Source organism: Haliaeetus albicilla, chromosome 18 (assembly GCF_947461875.1).
Source record: "Haliaeetus albicilla chromosome 18, bHalAlb1.1, whole genome shotgun sequence".
NCBI lineage: Eukaryota > Metazoa > Chordata > Aves > Accipitriformes > Accipitridae > Haliaeetus > Haliaeetus albicilla.
In genome coordinates this window covers 25741837-25762052 of record NC_091500.1, presented here as the reverse complement: position 1 = coordinate 25762052, position 20216 = coordinate 25741837, and the positions used below count along the sequence as shown (strand labels likewise).

The 20216-nt window shown below is 35.8% G+C and overlaps 1 protein-coding gene across 3 annotated transcripts in view; it reads right to left on the bottom strand.

Moving 5' to 3' along the window:
• Positions 1-20216, bottom strand: part of MCPH1 (microcephalin 1) — a 130908-nt gene that overhangs the window by 98295 nt on the left and 12397 nt on the right. For all 3 annotated transcript variants that reach the window (XM_069805939.1, XM_069805940.1, XM_069805941.1), the window contains 3 exons: positions 19507-19602; positions 16265-17284; positions 9858-9970 (listed from right to left, as the gene is read on the bottom strand). In XM_069805939.1, coding sequence (XP_069662040.1) covers positions 9858-9970; positions 16265-17284; positions 19507-19602 — 1229 coding nt within the window. The remainder of the gene's footprint in view (positions 1-9857; positions 9971-16264; positions 17285-19506; positions 19603-20216) is intronic.

The following is a 20216-nucleotide window of genomic DNA, read 5'->3' as shown; positions in this document are numbered from 1 at the left end:
TTTACAACTTACTGACTTTTTCAGTTTTCCACATTGTCATGGTTTAACCCCAGCCAGCAACTAAGCACCACGCAGCCGCTCACTCACTCCCCCCCATCCAGTGGGATGGGGGAGAAAATCGGGAAAAGAAGTAAAACTCCTGGGTTGAGATAAGAACGATTTAATAGAACAGAAAAGAAGAAACTAATAATGATAACACTAATGAAATGACAACAGTAGTAATAAAAGGATTGAAATGTACAAATGATGCGCAGGGCAATTGCTCACCACCCGCCGACCGACACCCAGCCAGTCCCCAAGCGGCGAATCCCTGCCCCCCACTTCCCAGTTCCTAAACTAGATGGCACGTCCCATGGTATGGAATACACTGTTGGCCAGTTTGGGTCAGGTGCCCTGGCTGGGCATGAGAAGCTGAAAAAATCCTTGACTCTAGTCTAAACACTACTGAGCAACAACTGAAAACATCAGTGTTATCAACATTCTTCACATACTGAACTCAAAACATAGCGCTGTACCAGCTACTAGGAAGACAGTTAACTACATCCCAGCTGAAACCAGGACACACATGCAACCATAATAGCTAACAATTATCTTAAAAAATCAGCCATGGGGGATACAAAACTGTAGCAAGGGACAGCTTTCACAGCATTCTGCAACTTCAAAGGACAGGTTTATCTGGCTGTGATCATTAGCAAAACTAGAGACTGACTGTTTCTGGTAGGACAAAGATTAAGGGGAGAGCAGATGATCCTTTCCACCCCTTTGACTGCAACCAAAAATTTCCAAGTCAATCAAACATGACATGAAAAAAGCCAACAGGCATTATATCATATTGCTGCAAGCACAGGCAGCAGTGATTCCCATTCTGATGGGAAGCTCAAGCCTTTCCAAGAGGTACAAATTAGGGGTTGGCTTCCCAGTCTGCATTGCTCAGGAAAAGAAGCAGCCCAGTTCTCAACTGTCTTTTATTAGGAAAGTTTCACCTCTAGACCCTATAATGTGAAACATGAGGAGAGAGAGGGAGAGACTGCCAATGTGACAGAAGGGAATCTCAAGAAGTGGGATGCTAAGGGGAGGAGAAAGCTACTTTTTAGTTTAGATTCTAACAGAAAATTAAAGCTTGGGTGAAGGGAAGACACTACCTCACCCCAAAAAAGTCACAAGACAGGAGAAAGAGGAACAAGGGTTATCATGGGGCAACACTATGTTACAGAGAAAACTCATACATGTAAGCAGAAACATTTTAAAGACCCCACTAAGGCATAAATTAATTCTGTCATTAGCACCAAATAATGCCCTATGTATACTCACCTTTCCAAATGATCTGTAAGAAAGCCAGGCACAGTTAATTTTTTTCTGCTGAAATTTTAAGCAATATGAACTTCTACCCCCCACCCGCCAGCTTCACCAAGGTTAACGGAAATAGTACCCTTCCGTGAATAATTTCAACAAAAAATTAAGCATGATGTAGGAGTGAATCTGTTTCATCTATTCAGACATTAAAAACTGTTTATGCTTTCATAATGATCCAATGAAGTGAACAACTTCTTTGGACAGCTAACTTATGGCCAACTAAAAGCACTTCATGAAAGCTTCAGCTGAGATACCCTATGTCCTAACTGAGATAAAAACCAAGCCACAAGGGTAGTGGGCAACAGTAGAGTAGCTTCAGTGAAATGGATGGTTTGACTTTTAAGCCCTCACCAGCCATCCATCCCATTCTTGGTAATGGTGGTTGCCACCCATTATGGAAGGCTCATTAGAATGGCATCTGCCTCAGCTACTTCACTGCAGACATCAGTGGCTCAGTTAACACTGCTCACAACGGGTCACACATTGGGCAGAAGCACCTGAGGCAGAAAGAGACACACTTGCATTGCACACGCTGTAGGGATGGAACCATTTTAAGAGGGAAAGAACCATTTTGCATCACCCCAACTGTTAAATACTGGGTTTGGACAATTATTAATGCCGTGAAGTTAATTTGGATAGTTGAAGTCTTCTGGAGATCACCAACTATGACTGCAATTTCAGGTGAAGATACTCCCGAACACGTCACGCCTGGATTTATGTTAAGTTTGTGTTAAGATACAAGACTGTAAACTTCAGTAAATACCCTGCTGACAAGATTGTAACCCACTTGACGATAGTCGACAACCTGAGTTAAAGATTTACTGCCCTCTAGGCAATACGGTAAACAATCGAACAATACTTATTTCAGGCTCTGAGATGCAACAGCAGTATTATGAAGGGTAGAATAATAATTAAAAAAAAAAGAAACAACCACTTTTTTATTTTTAGGATCTTGAAGGATTATGAACTAATCATACATGCACACAAATCTTTCAAATCTTTGTAGTGCACGCTTCTGATCAACAGCCACTGTTTTCAGCATTTCTGATTCTTTATACTAATAGGAAGTAGTACATCTATTAAGGAGTAATGTGGTGCAAGATTTTTTCCTATTTAACTGATTGCATATTTATACTCTGTTCCACGCAGACTTATGAGCTCATAGTTCAATTCTACAAAGATCACACCACTAATCCATAAAAAGTTTAATTTCAGCGTAGAAAAGAATGGTTCTATTTGTTAAATTATTTTAAAAAATTGTTAATGAAGACATGTCAAATGCTGATGAAATGGAGTTTAGGAAGTCTTTCTTTCAGACTGGTTTTCAACAATTTTCAAGAGCTGTGAGGCTATCATTTAGAAAGCAGTTCCATCAACTAAAGGATTTCTGGCCTATAGAGTCATGCCAGATACCAGTAGTTTTATGTAGGGCGTTCATTTTTCCAAGAGTTAAATTTGCCAAAAAAAGAGGATCTAACCAGCAGTTCTTTTCCTCCTGGTAGTTTCTGATGCCAAGAGGGAAAATAGTTTCAGTTTTACACTGATTCTTTGCCAAACCAGCTGCAGTCCAGTGGATTGTTTGGTTTTCTGGCATGACAGTTAATGACCTCAGTGTCAAATGTAACAGTGCACCCCAAAACTAGAAAAGAATTGTGATTTACCAGTAACTAGAGTTAAGTTACAGCATACATACATATCTTCAGCAGTGAGGTATATATTTCTCAGGCACGGACTGTATGCTCTTACTTCTTGCACAATGTTTGCGCACTGTTCCCCTCATGCTCTGAGCCCGAAAGTGTTGCATTCTTGCACCTAAGCCTCCCTTCCACCATCCAATCCAAGAAAGCCATAGACTTTTAAATAAAAGGATGGAGATGGCATAGATGTACTTCAAATAACTTGGAATTCTAGGATTTTATGCTCGGTGCTTATCCTGATCTACTGTTCACCATGGATAGCTCTCAAGCAATTTCCTACTTGCCTAAAAGTAGTAATAAAAAAAATATGTTCTGACTTTACGTGAGACCTCATAAATAGTCTCTGGACCAAAAATCACCATACCTACCAATCTTCGGGGGTGAAGAAACAGTGAAGTTTTTTTTCTTAATTCTCTGCAGACAAAAATCAAAACTCTCTGTATACTTAAGCTTCTATTTCTTGAATAAGGTTCTGAAAAAGAACCAATACATTAATCTGTTTATTGAACAGAAATTTAGTGACAATTTTATATAAAAACTTGGGCAAATTCAACTCCTTGATCTTAACTACCCTGCCTGCTGACAAACTGCAAAGTCAACCACATGGCACCTATTTCCAATGTTCCAAACAGCAACCCATACAAGAGTGTGAACAACAGCTGCAAGTGTCCCTGGGACAACAGGAAACACCCTAAACTCGACTTGAGAGGAGGTTGTGTCTTTTGCCATAGAAAGGTACTGACCTGAAAAGACACTTTTTTCAAGTTAAGAAGTAGACCATAGCACTTCAGCAGGTAGTCCAGAGAGGTAGCACAAAACCGATCATAAAGAGAACGGTTTCTAGGGACCCAAGGCCATGAGTCAGCCCACTAGGTCCACTTACAGGAGATTTTCCTGGCAGGAATGGTAGCATCCCTAAGTGGTGATAAAGAAACTGTTGCCATTAGGACATGGCCCAAAGCACGCACTGTAAGGTGCAGCAGCAGATGCCAAGAGTATGGCTTCTGTTCTGGAAGCCCTCAACTAGTTGTGGGAGAAGCACGAGGGACAAATTCACTAGCTGGACAAAGTCCAGAACCAGAACTGCCTTGCAAAGGTTGAGTGAAAATACTTATGAGATTAAACATACAGCAGGACTTATAAAACTGTCTCAAACCATGGGATACCAGGCATCCTTTACAGTGCTATTCTCTGAAAAGCTTGAGCATGACCAGTAAGTACTAAGTCACAGGCAGTATTTTGAGACTGCTTTTCAAATATTTACTAAGAATATTTTCAGTGATTTTAGCCATCTTGTATTAACCTTGCTGATATTCATTTAAGTTTTTCCTATACATCACTCTTACAGCAGTCAGTATTTTTTAAATACATTAGGCAATATGAAGTTCTTAGATTTTTTTTCATTACTTTATAGCAAAAGAAAGAAAACTATTTTATCAAATGAGTATCTGCATATTCCATTTATATGAAACAAATACTAACATTACTTATTGATATGACATTTTGTTCTCAAATGCAAATATTATTACAAAACCTGGACATTTGGAACAAACAAATAACCACAGCTATATTTGGGCTATAGGAATAGCATACGCTGTGTCTTGCCAGTAAAAATAAACTTTCTTGTTGGATTTCAATGTCCCGTTCAGTAGCATATTTCAGACATTCCAAGGAAGCAAGTTTTCTGCAGTGATGTATAACATTAGATCCTTCTGTCACTGACACTTTCAAAGTTACTTGTCCGACAATATAGTTTGCTCAAAAGCTTGTTTCCCAACAACTTGTTTCTTCAACTTTATGTTGAGTCAGCTAGGTAACTACAATTAAACAATAATCAACTGTTCAGTTGTCATCAGCTAGGGTTGGTCAGAAACTTTCAGGATTATTTCATGTAAAATGAGACATCTTTTAAACAAGAAACATTCTAGGATCAAATCAGATATGCATAAAATCACACCACCAGACGTTTGGTCAATACCATAAGTTTCTTGATGGTACCATGCAAGCACTCTTATAATTTGTAGCTTCAGTCACTCATCTCATCACTACACCCAGAAGCAATCAATTTGAATAACTTTCAATGACCACTTGTCCACCACCCCCATTACATCAAGTATTTTCCCTAGACCACAAACGTGTAGGTAGTTCCAGCTTCTTCACTGTTAACTGTAAATGAGCTTGCATGCTTCCACCTTGTCTGCTTGACACTAGTTTAATATTCAGTGTGGCTCAAAGTCAGTAACATTTCAAGCATTAGTGTTTAAAAATATGTACCTACTCAAAGCAACTACAAAGTCAAAATTGGAAGGAAAACATAAAAAGATGTTGTCCCTTAAACTGATACAATCTGTTTAAGACAGTCTACAAATCTTGCACATATCAAATAGACATAAAGTTACTTTCCTGAACGTCTGGCAAGATGCTTCATGGTTTATAGTTACAGGTTTTTCAGGATATTAAAATTTGTTTCACCACGAATAAAATATTTTCAAAAGGAAGGATTTTGATAACAGGATCAAACAATGCCTTGCTTCACACTAATTGTTCCACAGCATGAGCTTAGATTCTTTGTAAAAACTTTCTCTTCTTTCAAAAAATCTCTTAAGTTCAGTGTTAACTTTACCTTCACCCAAATCCAAGAGCTACAGAAATACAAGCCAAGATTAATCTGTTTAAAAACAAAACCAAAGGAATTTCAGTTAAGTCCATACTGTCTTCTCTGTGAAAATATGGTTTTATTTATCCCTCATGATGCTTAACGTGGGTTTTTTTTCCACATGGTTGAAGAGTTTCTTCTATTCACTCAGAAGACAGTATTTTAAGGGGGTTTTTGAGTGTAAAATTTATTGCAGTTTGCATTTCTAGTGTTGTGATACTGTTAGATCCTTTAAAAGATATCTGTCACCTCTCATATCCCTCTAAAAATATGAAACAAGTTTTTATTTGAAGCAAAATGGCAGTTAACTGGTTATTCACAACAAGTCTTTCTCTGATCTGTTTAAAGTACAAAATGTTTACATTTGTGACATGCAACAGGTGTCGTAATAAATGCAAACATTTTTGTGACATGAAGCAATGAAGTGAGCACTCAACCCTCATACCAACAGATTAACACCACTGTAACTAACTTGTTTGAATACATTTTTGGCTTTATGATTTTTAGTTATTTCACTTTGTCCTCCCTATGCAAAGCAACAAAGAACTATGTATTCGATTCCATGGAATAATTGAAAAACGCATCACAATGCACAAAGGATTTATTTTATCCCTGCAATCCAGTATCATCAACTTAGATTGCTAGATCAGGGAAGCCACCTGCTGACATTCATAGGCATTAATCCCCAGTGTTTATCCTTACCAACTCTGAAAGAAAAGAATCTGGAACTATCCTCAATTATGGGTTGTTGTGTCTCAAAATTAAGAAGTTCAAACCTATAGGCCAGTTTTATAAACCTATCTTCATGCACTGCATTTGAGTACGTGTAACACCCCAAAACTCCTGGGATTTTTGGGGGGGGTGGTGGTGTTTTAAATCCAAAAAGCTTGTTCCTGAAGCCATTAAAGATTCCTGAAAATCTTATCTTCCCCCAACATGCCTGCAGCTGCCATTATAAACTGTTAACTGTTCTGTTAGCTGACAGTACAATTTCAGATAACTTTGATTAGAAGTCTTCCATGTTAAGAGTACAATAATCATGCCTATATAGATAAAGAAAGAAAATTACTACTTATAATCTAAAATGATGATATGAAAGTACCTGACCAAAGTCATTCTTGATTTTAACTTCAGCTAAAACCAAATACAAGAAACTCTACCTGCTTGAGGTTTTGAAGAAAACAAATGCATAACACAATAGCACAGCAGAGAAACACAGAATCTATGGCTTGATTTATATTAAAGAAACTACAAATGACAAATTGAAATAACTATGGAAGCAAATAATGTTAACACTTACGCCTAGTCATATTTCCTAAAGATATTTTTGTATGGCTTTTTCAACATTTACTATCACATAGTGAACTCCAAATGCCTACTGACATGCATTCACTGTAGCGAATGAGTTATAATTGTAGTGTTCACTGTAGTGAATGAGTTATAACTAAAGTACTAAGGTTTCAGCTCAGACATTGTCTAGGAATTACATTCAGCAAACATCTATAATATTTCAAAAGAGGTATTAGATTTCAAACTCTATGAAAAAAAACTAACTGCAATTTGCATTGCTTCCCAAATTAAAAGACTTACAGCTAAGTAATGAATTTAACAGACTACACTTACAACAGATTCCCAGAACACCAGCAATATGATCTAAAGCCTCATATTGGAACTATTCAGTACAAAACTGCATATACTCTACAACGACTGTAATTAAAAGGTGGGGGGTTTTTTTTAGATATAAAGATCTAGAGATTCAGTCACAATTCTGGAAACATTAGTGTGGTGGGTTGACCCTGGCTGGATGCCAGGTGCCCACCAAAGCCGCTCTATCACTCCCCCTCCTCAGCTGGACGGGGGGGAGAAAATATAACAAAAGGCTCGTGGGTCAAGATAAGGACAGTTTAATAAAGTGATAGCAAAGGTTGCGCGCGTGAAAGCAAAGAAAAAAAAAAATGATGTTATTCTCTACTTCCCATCAGCAGGCGATGTCTGGCCGCTTCTCGGGAAGCAGGGCTTCAGTACGCGTAGTGGTTGCTCTGGAAGACAAAATGCCCCCCTTCCGTCTCCCTTTACTTAGCTTTTATATCTGAGCTGACGTCATATGGTATGGAATATCTGTTTGGTTGGTTTAGGTCAGCTGTCCTGGTTATGTCCCCTCCCAAGATCTTGCCCTGCCCCAGCCTGCCATTGAGGGGGGGCAAAAATGTTGGGGAGACAGCCTTGATGCTGTGCCAGCATTGCTCAGCAGTAGCCAAAACACTGGTGTGTTATCAACACCTTTCTAGCTACTGATGCAGAGCACAGTGCTATGAGGGCTGCTATGGGGAGTATTAACTCCATCTCAGCCAGACCCAATACAATTAGTCCATTAAAATAGCTAAGAAATGGCATTTCTTTTGCACTTGTATTTTTAGCATAAACTTTAAGATTTAAATAAAACCCTAGAAAATTCATCATAATACTATGATTCAATAAAATTCTATTTTTTAACATATTTGTGCTATTTCTCTCATACAGTTTTTGCTTTGGGCAAAGGAAACAAACAAAAATGTTCTAACTTCACTTTCATGCTGTCAAACATTAGCAAAATATTGCAATGTTTAAGCTGCAGTGATTGAAAAAGTGATCTAGCTGAAATAGATGGATGAAAGAAGCCATCTCAAAACACTGAATAGGAATTTTCTCCAGCTACTACTTAGCTTTTGCTACTGTTAAACACCTCACGGAGCACGCTTTGCAAGCGGACACCAAGCAGAACCGTTCAAAGATACCACCTTTGACTGCAAGGCCAGGTCTGAAGAAGGGGAATAATAAAAAAGAACTTCATATTGGATATTGTTTCTCTTCAGTATGTAATAGTTATGTTGGGATCTTAAGAGAAATGAATCAAAACTAGCACTACTGTATAATGCTCTTGTAGCATAACTACACAGGAGAAGGAATCGGTACCAACAAAGCTGATAAACCTCCAAGCACCATTTCTGCAGATAGCCTTAGGAAGAGCAAATGAATTTAGTTTGTGGATATACATTTAGCAGCTTTAGTCAGATTTCTGTGGCAGGAAAAGAAACTGTTCTGGATAGATGCTTTAGCCTAAAAAGTAGACTATCTTAAAATGTTTCTATAGGACGTGGATCTAGAGTGAAGTTGATTTATACATTCTACATAATGCTTACAGTTGTTAATCATACAAATATATTTAGGAAATGGAAGTGAACAAATACTTAAGAAAAGTAACAAGCAGTAAGATGCAGGCAAGAAATCAAATAATAATTTTAACCCAGAGAAGACCACTGGTCCATGGAGATTAATATCTCATCCTCAGGATGTTTAAAAGGTTGAACAGCCTAGTAATTGCACCTGCTCGGAACTTTTACATAAAAGAGGATCAAAATCTGTGATCAGTCGCTTTGAAACTCCACCAATAGCCACCAATAGAACACCTAATTTATTTCATATAATTAATTACCTCAGACATCTTTTAGTGCTTTAGGACTTACAATTCTCAACACAATTCAGTGCTTATTTTAATTGTATGACGTGCTACTTACTGATAAAAAGAACTGCTATTTATTTTCTTGATCAGTTTTATATTTACTTAGAAAAAACTTTTACAAGGGAAAAACACCTAAAAAAGATTCAGTGCTGACCCAACCCTCTCACTTTTTTTTTTTCTTTTTACATCCAAACTGAGCTCAAATAGTAAGTTAAGAAATTTAGTTTTACCTGAACCTAGAAGAAAATATCGCATAAATCTTTATTTTGCAGAAACATCCACTGGGGATGATCTACTATAAAACAAACAAAAAACCCTACCCCATACCTCCTTCAAAAAGGACAGGCATCTTTTCAGGTTACTTCAGCGGCTCTTCAACTAAGCCAGTCTGAGCTGGCTTACCCACCTCCTTTACCATATCAACTTGGCATACTCTGCCACCACAAGTTACCAGAAAGCCAAGTTCCGTGGTTTATACGTATTGTCTTTGAACACCATTTGCATAACATTTCAAGGAAAATGAGATTCAGCAAGTTTTAAAATTGGTAGTGCATAGAGAATGCTTTTTTTTTTTTTTGTACATACAAAGGCACTCAGTGATCCTCCAAGAAAAAGAAAGAGCTTAACAAACAGTATGTCCTGTTAAACTGACCTTTTGGAGTCTTCTAGTTTTTCTTAACCCCCCATCGTGCTTTTTCTTTTGTTCATTAAAAACTTTGCAAGAGCCATCAGTAACATGACACTCTGAAACTTCATTTTCATCACCTAGAAACCAAATTTAGAAACTTGAAATGAAAAATGCAATCTTGTGAAATGAAACTGCCACCAATTATTTTATCAGGGCATATAGAGCTATGTACAATTAAGATACCTAAGTTAATAATTTGCACCAGTTCTTTCTCCACTGTATTTCAGTTATGGAAAAAAGAATGACACTCAAGCATCTGACTTCATCTTTCAGTATCTGATTTTGTAAATAAACTAGTTGTAAAACTCCCAATTTCCAGTGTTTTGAAAACCACACATTAACTACAAGTACAGAATCAGCTAAATTGCTTTCTATTTATTACAAAATATGCAATTTCTCTGAATACAGAGATATTTGAAAGTTTGAAGCAGTGGTGGCTAGATTTTTCCTTTCTTACTGAAGTGTCAATGCTTTCAGTACACACTGTGTTTATCTGAAATGACCTGAAAGTCTCAAACATGTTTTCAAACACTTTGCAAGCAAATCTAGCAAGCTGTTAGCAGGCAAGGATTGTGTGCACATGCAGGTATATCAGTCCTATTATTTATAAAAAGGCACCATCCATAAGAATGTATTCTAATGTGGCTGCCCAAAGGCAGTATTTTTCATCATGTATTTTGTGAATTAACATATATTTAACTCTTCAACACTGTCAGGATGACTTTTATAAGCACTAAATAATAAACTCTAGAATCATTTGAGAAATTAGCTTGCTTGCATAAGATGAAAAACTTTGATCAATGAAGTTTTAATTACTGAAGATTTAAGTAGATAATTTTTCCCAAATTTAATTCAATGGAGTTTACTTTAGGACATTTGTTAAATTTTCATTTCAGAGAAATGCATGAGACCAGTTAAAGAAAGTTTAATAATTAGTGATGGAAGTGGCCTAAATTCAGCTCCTTCCAAATAAATTTCTTCTGATTACTTTTAGAAAATACCAAAGGGTGCTATCCATATTTACTAGTCTGACTGCATATATAACTAAGAATCATTTGTTCTTCCTCTGTCAGCTACTTTAACTTTTAATCCTTGAGGTGACAGAACAACAAATTACAACACAAAAAATGATGACAAACATCTTCCATTACTGGTTACTTGTTTTAAAATTAAAAACTTTAAACTAGTCAAAATTTAATCACTTCTCGCCACTGAAGTTCTAAGTTTCATGTGAATTTACACAGCATTACAGTAATTTTTGTGTAATACAGGTAAACATGGTTTTGGGGTACAATTGTTAATTTAAACTCAATATTTAAATACAAAGCGTCATTTAACAAAGGGAGAAACTAATTACTTAACTATGTTAATTTTATTTAGTATTGCACTGAGGGCCATCATCTTCAACCACCGAGCAAGACTGATGGCAAGTAGAAGAGGAGAAAAGATCTTGCCACGCAATAAGAAATGCTAAGAAATTTAAATTTAACTCCTTTTATGTAGAAAACAGATTCTTTAAACGTGTTTTGTATCTTAAACAAACAAACAACCAACCACCCACCACAGGACTGCAAAGGATGTCAGGAGATCATCTACTCCACTGCTGTACCCCAAGCACATGGGAGTAAACCAAGGTATGTCTCTGTTAATTTCCAGTAAGTTATTTCAGTCGCTGTAAAAGGACGACCGACCATTTGGGGTTTTTTTTTGGAGGGGTGGGTTTGCGGGGGCAGCGAGAAGTGGGGCAATATTCCTTTTGCCAGTCTTGGCCTGAATGCTCAAGCTCCACAGCCCTTGTCCCACTTGGGATTAAAGTTTCAAGACCTGTATGCTTGGACCTCCTTCCAGTTATGGTTCACTCTCACTGGTTCTTCATATTTACAGGAAAGCAGGAACAGGGGACAAGGTCCATCATGTCCTCTGATTATCAGCTTGGGGATCTTCTACATTACATAAATAAGGACTATTCTTTGCAATCCAGTTCCTACTTCCCTCCTATCAGGACTTCTCAAGCACCTTCCAGCTTTTCCATCCTGTAGGTCTCAAGCTTCACTGTCTATTGTCTTCTTTACCCTGATTGCTGCTTTTTAAAGCAGTTGCTCAGTCACAAGGAAGGAGTTTTCATCTCTAGTAGGTTTTCCTAGGGTATTTCAGATAAAGTCGACAGAACTTCCATCCATTGTTAGTTATCCCTAAATTTAGGTCAAATAGGCAGCTAACTCATGCCACTGTGGTCTATTAGATCCCCTAAATTCTCTTCTAAAACACTGCTTAATGACTGGTATCAAAATCAACAACTCTGATACCTCTCTGAAGTATTATAACAAATTAGACTGACTTTAATTTGCAATTTAAGCTTTTACTCATTCATGATCATGTGAAGCTTTGAACCAGAATATTATCTTTAAAACTCTGTTTGATATTTCCTTCAAGTTAAAGCAAAGTAATGATTAGGCACAACGGGCTAGTTTTTGTTCAATCAAATCAATCATGCCTATCTAATAAAAGTTTTATCTATAGTATAGTGTTCTACTTTAAGAATATCATAACAAAGTGTCACTGAAATTAAGCTATATCATATCTTCTATTTTGTATTTATCCACAGAGTTATTTACCCCAACTATGAAGAAAGTAAGTCTGAATTTGCCATTATTGGTAATCTTTCAGGTACATATGCACAGAATATTTAATAACTTGTGTTGTTATTATTATTGTAGTTATTATTCCAGCATGGGTAAATGCCAAGTTTTTGCTATTCAGAACACAATTTCTTCAAGTCTTCTGAAAGCTTATGTGCCCACCAGGGGCATATACTCAAGAACCTGCTAATGGTTTAAAACAATTTTATCTAGTTTGTTTTATGCTCTAGGAAAAGTATCATCATGCTTTGTAAATTAGACTACACAAAAATAATCCTCAACCTGTTCCTCTGTTCAAATATTTGTCCTGTTTTGTTTTAATAATTAGTTACAATTAAACTTTTTGTGAAGATAAACAAAACAAAGAATCAAGCAAAAAAGTTTTCTTCATCCCTCATTTGTTCTTTAAAAGGACGTAATAAAATGTCAATAGATGACATAATTCAATATTTTTAGTGAGCTTTTCTTCCAAAACTGAAGAAAAAAAAAAAAAGGACCATGAAATCTAAGGAAGTTGTCATGTGTGTTTTTAAAGACATAAACACTATTTAAGCACTTAGCACCTAGAACCTCAGGTAAAACTCATTAATCTAAATTAAACTTCATCATTTTTGCACCAAACAACAGAATTATATTCCAGATTCCCTATCTTAACACTGAACTACATTAATTACACTATAACGGGTCTTAGTTCATGTCTTTTGGCCAACTGTCGTAGTTTAACCCCAGCCAGCAACTAAGCACCACACAGTCACTCACATATCTTATCACATAAGATAATACTTGCTTCCCACATTCACATAAATATCTAAAATTTACTTGGCTAAGTCTTAACTTTATTTTTAAGACTGGAAATAATGCCAAGTCCCAGTTCAAATTTCATCAAATCTGAGCAAGTATTGGCATTCTAAGCCATGTGGTTCAAGTGCCAACTTACTTACCCTACCAACAGCTCTACTAAAAAAAATGTTAAAAGCAGATGGACTGGATTTCAAAGTAAAGCAATTTATAACATGAATGACAAAAAAGTTCTTAGACTCTCCTAGTAATATAGATCATTAACTTTCACAAAAGATAGTATTATTGCATTTCCATAAACTTACATTCATGACAATGAAAAGCCACTGTTTTCCTCACTTCATAACCACTAAAAATTTAGGCACTGACATACAAAAGCCAGTTACACAGCACTTATTGATTACAGAGCACTGAAATTTGCCAGGTATGGCTGGTTTTATCAGAAGGATAGAAAAATTATTTCATCTCCAGAAACAAAGCTGAGAAAGAAAAAGTGAAACTGAATAGGCAAGCATCTTTTAATATTCTTATAACACCTAATTAATTTCAACTCTTATATCTGTGACCGTTCTCTACTTGATTTATGGCTTGGAGTAAGACGAAAATAAGTAGCCATGTTTATGCCTGTGCTGTTCAGATGAACAACTGGACAGCCTTGAGTGTTGAGTGCACCCTACCAAAGGGCCTGAAGCTTGCTACAACATAAGCATTAGGACTTCAAAAGTTAGTTTCAGATTAGCCTGCATATTATACTACTACTTTAAAATCAAATGTTCCAAGTAGTCTGTGGAAAGAAAGCTCATAAAATCTTATTTCTTGTCATTAAAGACACTGGGTAAGAGTGCCATAGACCTAAAAACACAAGTAAAAAATGGGCAAGAAAAATGTTTGATATTTAAAACATACAGATATAATTAAATTTTATATTGATATTTCATTACTCCTAACTGTATACACATGATGAATGAAAAGAATTCTTTAGCTTTTAAAAATAATATACTGTATTTACCAGTTTTCAAATCATGTACAACATACAGAAAAACAAAGCAATTTACTATTTATTTACTAATTAACATGGACAAGAAGTAACTTACATTCAAGCAAAAAAAAAAGGAAATATTAAACCTATATTTAACAAAAATCAACTATTCTATCACACAGTGTCACAGTAGTTAAGTTTAAAACAAGATTTTAATTTTCTTCCACAGAACTTGCATTATTAGGGAAAATACAACTCATCTTTCATTATTGATTCCTTCCATTTTCAAGTGAGCTCATTTGAGCTGTCAAACTTGAGGTTCTACTTGACTACACAACACATGCATGAAGCTGAATAAATTATACTTGGGAAGATGGCCATCACTGATAAATCACAAATATTATTAAAATCACTACAAACACAAATTGAGACTTACAAAAGTTCCTAACAAAAAGGATAAAAAGTATAAACACGAGATGACTTTTGTTTGCTGAATAATCTTCCTTTTCCTCTCCTCCAAAATCTGTTATCTTAAACAAGTTGTCCAGCAAGAAAATAAAAGCATAACATGCTAGAACATTGATCATAATTTAATCACTAGAATTTAAAAGTTAGAATTAACACTAAAATTAACTGGCATACCCAAGCTTAAAAGTACTATACCTTTTCTCCTTCTCCATTTGTTTTCATGATTGTTTAATGAAAAACAGACTGTTCTTTGACATTAAGAAATACATAATTCAAGGATCATCTTCTAGTACATTGCTACATGGCAAAACCCACACACAGTGGGTTCATACATTTATGGGTGTACATTTATACTTGTATAACATACACCTGCATCAATCTTTTTTTTTTTTTAAACTGTGCTATAATGATGCACTCCAGGTATTAAAATGCAGATGTAGTGAACCCAAAATAGCAGCTCACAGTTCAGCAACTTATCACCCACGGATATAGGCACAGTCACTGTTTGACATTTCCACTGGATTATTTCATAAGTCTGATACCAAGTCTGTTGAGCCCTTTAAGTTAATAATTAACTTTACATAATTTATTGATGCACTGCTTCATGATTTCGTAGGGAAAACAAATTACTAAAATACACAATCATAAATTACAAATATTTAACCCTATGTAAAGCTTGACAAACAGAGCTCAAAATATCAAAATCTGAAAGTGATTACCCCCGTGCAAGTTAGGAACATTTTTCAGGGAAGTTCCTAAGAGTTAATATTCTAGTACACATTTACACTGAAATAATTAGGCTAAACCAAATTGAAAATGCTCAAATATAAAAAAGAGCTCTTAAAATTATTACTAGCATCTAAGATCAGTTCCATATAAAAAAGCCATGGTTGCTTACATTGCAACTCTTGCACATGCCCTCAAATGTCTTATTCAATCTTCACCATAGCACAAGTTAGAAATTGCTAACTCAAATGTTTTTTTTTCCACTGAGATTTTATGCCCTTAACTGCAATTAATCTAAAGTAGCAATTTTAACTTGTGAAATAAAAATAATTTGAACAAGAGATCCTATGATGAGGAGTTACTTATAAACAATTTACAAGAGCACCATAACATTTAAACCAGACAGACCTTGGTTTCTTAAGCAGATTTTGAGTACTAGCAGAAAGTTTACAGAATACCAAGCATTTGGGGAAAAGAATGCTCACATACTTTTGTTGCATTTTGTGAGCACAGTTTCCTTATCTCTTGGTAACTTCTTTGTGTTTGTAATGTATGGGAAAACAAATGGATGTTCTTTTGGATCCTATGCACTTTATTTTTGAGTAAAATTAGTAAGTCAGTACTGCAGCATTTTCTTCTTTGGGTGTAATGCGGAAATATTTTTCCCTTAGGAATGGCAGTTCATTTTGCCATTTAGTTGCATGAGTATACCTAATGCAGTATGGTATCTTTTCGTTTTCCGGCTCTATGTAGCAACTTACCAGTAGTGTGAGTACAGTAATTCACATCAGTTCTGTAGGATTTTTCATGAGCCTGCTGAGGCAGCCTATTCACATCATCAGAATCTAGAGCTTCTGCAATGTCAGCTTTTTTGCCATCTGACATATAATTTAATGGCACACTTCCAGGATGTTCAGCTGGTTTGAAGTTTTTCTTTACTGAAACACCATTTGCTGGAATAGACCTTTTCCTACTTTTCTTGGAAGTAGTATGTGGCTTAGACAAACTCACATTAAGTGAGTCCATGCTTGTAAAAGAATCTTTGCAACAGACTTCAGGACGATTCTGTGATTCATTTGGTACTTGTACCTGTACCTCACCTTCATTCAAATCAGAGGATGAAAAGAAGTCTTCATAAGATGTGTCTTCAGTGCAGAAAGACTTGCTGTACGTAGTTACTGCCTGCAAGAACTCTTTAGACTCTGATGAACCCAGTTCTGAGGTAGCCAGTTTCAAACTAGATAGCGTTTGTACTTTCTTCCTCTTCTTGTCTTTAAGAATACAATTGTTTCTGTCAACAGGAAAGCTTCTAACCAATGAACATGAATTTAAGTCTTCACTGTTCATAGGTGAATTAGAGAGACTGCCAATCAAAGCAGGAACAGTATTTAACTTGACTATTTTTTTGGAAGGAGTAATATCACCCAAGCCCTTGATGTGGAGAAGGGACCTTTCTCTTGCAACTGAAGTGGTCATGCTATTTTCATCCTTCTGATTTTTCTTTGGAAACTTTTTTAGATCTTTCTTTTCTAAAGACAATTTATCATTCAAATTATGCTGCAAAATCCGTTTCTTTAAGCTTCTTCTGCTATCTTGTTTTGGTGTCAAGCTCTTCTGCTCATAGCTATATGAGGGAGAATTCACCGACGCACTCATGGATAAATGAATACCGGTCCAAGTATCACAGGCATGTTTTATTGCCTCTGTTTTCTGTCTCTTCAATTTATCAGTTCCCCAAATATAATCATAACTTGAGTTCAAGCAGTCTTCCATTTGTTCTCCTGCAAAATATGAAAAGTGGCAATATAAATGCATTTAACAAAACAGAAAGAGTACCAAATTTCTTAGTAAAATACATATGAAATTACTGAATGAAGAAAACAATGATTTAGCCACTTCTCTGGATATTATATGCAAGTCATCAAAAACTAGACAGTAAATGGATTAGAAACAAAGCACATTCTATGTTGACAAGAAGCTACAATAGCTTTAGCTGTCATATCTTCGTATGTAGTAATAAGTATCCGTAAGTCCTGTTCTGCTTTCTTGAAACAAAGCAGCAGAGGAACTCCCTTTCACTCTTGCATTGTGGAGAAAACCACCAAGATTTTACACTGATAAAGCTAGCTGTAGTAATACTGGAAACTCAATAATAATTTTTACTACTACAGCATTACCACCACCTTGTAGTTTCTGCAGTTAAGATGAAATGAAATATAACATCATAGTATCATACCACATACATCAACACAATGTATGAAAAATAATTAGAATGTGGAAAAATAGATCATTTCTTGTAGCTATTCCTATGAAAAGATTTTGGGGGAGGTGATATACAGAATCTGTTCATAACTCTTCACAATACATTACACTGAAACAAGCTAGTATCTTTGATTATTCAGAATACTTTTAAAAAACCAGTTGTTCTACAATCTGATTATTGCAAGAGATGCTTTTGCTTAAATATACATTGAGTGCAAAATTTCACCAATACTCCTTCTGTAAGTGCTCCTGTAGGTTTTACAGGAAGTCTTGATGTTACTTGCTTACTAAATATAAATAATATTTTTAAACATATGGTGTAGCTAGCTAAATTCAGAAAAATGAAATCTAAGGAGGTGAAAGGAGGAGTTTCACATGACGTTATCAGACTCCCATATTGACAGTTGAAAAAACCTCAACTTCAATCCCCAAATTAAACTGGATTCTTGAACTTTTTTAACCATTATTAACCAACCTACTCTCACGTGTTTCGCAAGCACAAACAAAAGGGCCACTGTCACAGAGCATTCAGAGATGGAAGCTACACTGAATATTGTCATGGGATGTAGAGGTCTATTCTTAATGTAAAATTACATTGTGCAGTTGTAATGCTGGAAGGACATATTCAAGGTAAAGCTTTCAAATCACGATGTCAACCTCATCAGCATACAACTAAGTTATCAAAATAAAACAGTTTGTTGGCACAGCTATGCTACTTCCAATATTAAGCTATTACTTCTCCCTAACATTGCGTGAAGACATACCAAGTTGTCTCAGGCTACAAGATACTGCCCCTGTTCTCATGTAAACCAGCATGACAGAATTCCTGTCTGATGTCAACAAAACACAGTACTTGAAAACAGCATGAGCTATAGCATACTGTTGGGGTAGAACATAGTAGGCAGACCACTCAGGTGGCCCTCATTATGAATTCTAAAGACTGTCTTCTCCTTACTTTTCTACTGAGATCAAACATCTGACTTCAGCTTTTTGCTCATGTGACTGACAGAAGACATGAGGTCTGAAGTACATACCCATTGCATACACGATTAATGCTGTTAAGATGCCCACTGACGTAGCTCAACAGCCTTGACAATAATCTTCTACCTTACATCCTGCTACTATGCCAAAACAGGAACAAACCCCTAACTTTATGAGAATAAGAACCTTGATAACAAATGACTTGAATTCATCTGCAACCATAAAACATTTTAAAAGCTGATTTATTTTTACTTTTGCTATTTCTTCAATCCCTGAATACTTAAGCTGGAGAACACATTAGGTTTCCTTTTAAATTCAAGTTTTTTGATTGAAAATTTGGAAGATGTTTCAGTTCTCTGAGGTGTCTCTCATTCCGTTCTCTTTTTTGCTTCCCACATCACACTGTTTAGTGCGCACTCTGTGTTCCATACAAGATCACTGTAAGAGCAGAGAAGACTGACACCATGCCAAGACAAGAAGCCATTAAAGGGGAATGGTGTGAGGAAAGAGGAGGAAGCGAGGCAAGCAACACAGCAGTAAGGCAGAGCATTCACCCAATGTGATTCCTCATGCTCCATTTTCCTTGAATTCTTACTGCTACATACTTTGCCAGTTAAGAAAAGCTAAAATAATTCAGTTTTAAATATAAATGATAGAGCAAATATATACAGTTCCCATTTCAGTATACAGTACTTTCCAAAAGATATACAGGCCATGTATTATTTTCAATTTCTGTAATATATAAAGTTGTGTTAGTTACCTGGTAACAATGCATCTTCTGAATTAGTTAAAACACGAGTAGACAGCGGGCAGTCTCCTGGTGAACTACTTGGAGGTATTTGAGACATTTGTGAAGCTAGGAATTTGTAAATAATAAACTAGTTAGCCCTATTTGCAAACATACAGGTTTCCACACCATCTATTCATACTTCAAAACAGCTCAATTGTAAGAGACAAGTCATTGCTTTGCCAACTAAAACTATATAAATAATTATAGACTGCTCAACAGTATCTCAAATTTACATACCAACAAAAAAAGCTATTAGATATTCTACAATTTTAATGAATTTTCTTCTAGATAACTCAGCATCACATTTTTCTGAAACTAAAGAATGATGGCAAAACATTTAGAAAATATTATAGCCATTTCTAAGCCAGTTAAGGCATTTTACTAAAGAATCTGTCAAATTTTGCAATTAGCAGCAACGCCTTGATGTAGCAGAAATGCTTTTCAAAATGTTTGAAGGTATTACCTTAAAACTCAAAGAGAAAACAAATACCTAAATGAGATTTAATTTTTCATCCATATGTCACTTTACTTTCCTCCCACAATTATTTTTGAAATTATAAGCTGACAGTCTATTTGACATAGACTTAAAACTTCAAATACTACAGATTTCCCCCCATCCCAAAACACGTTCCACATTTCAACAGTTGTTATGGTAACTGACAAAACCTAATGACTTTGAC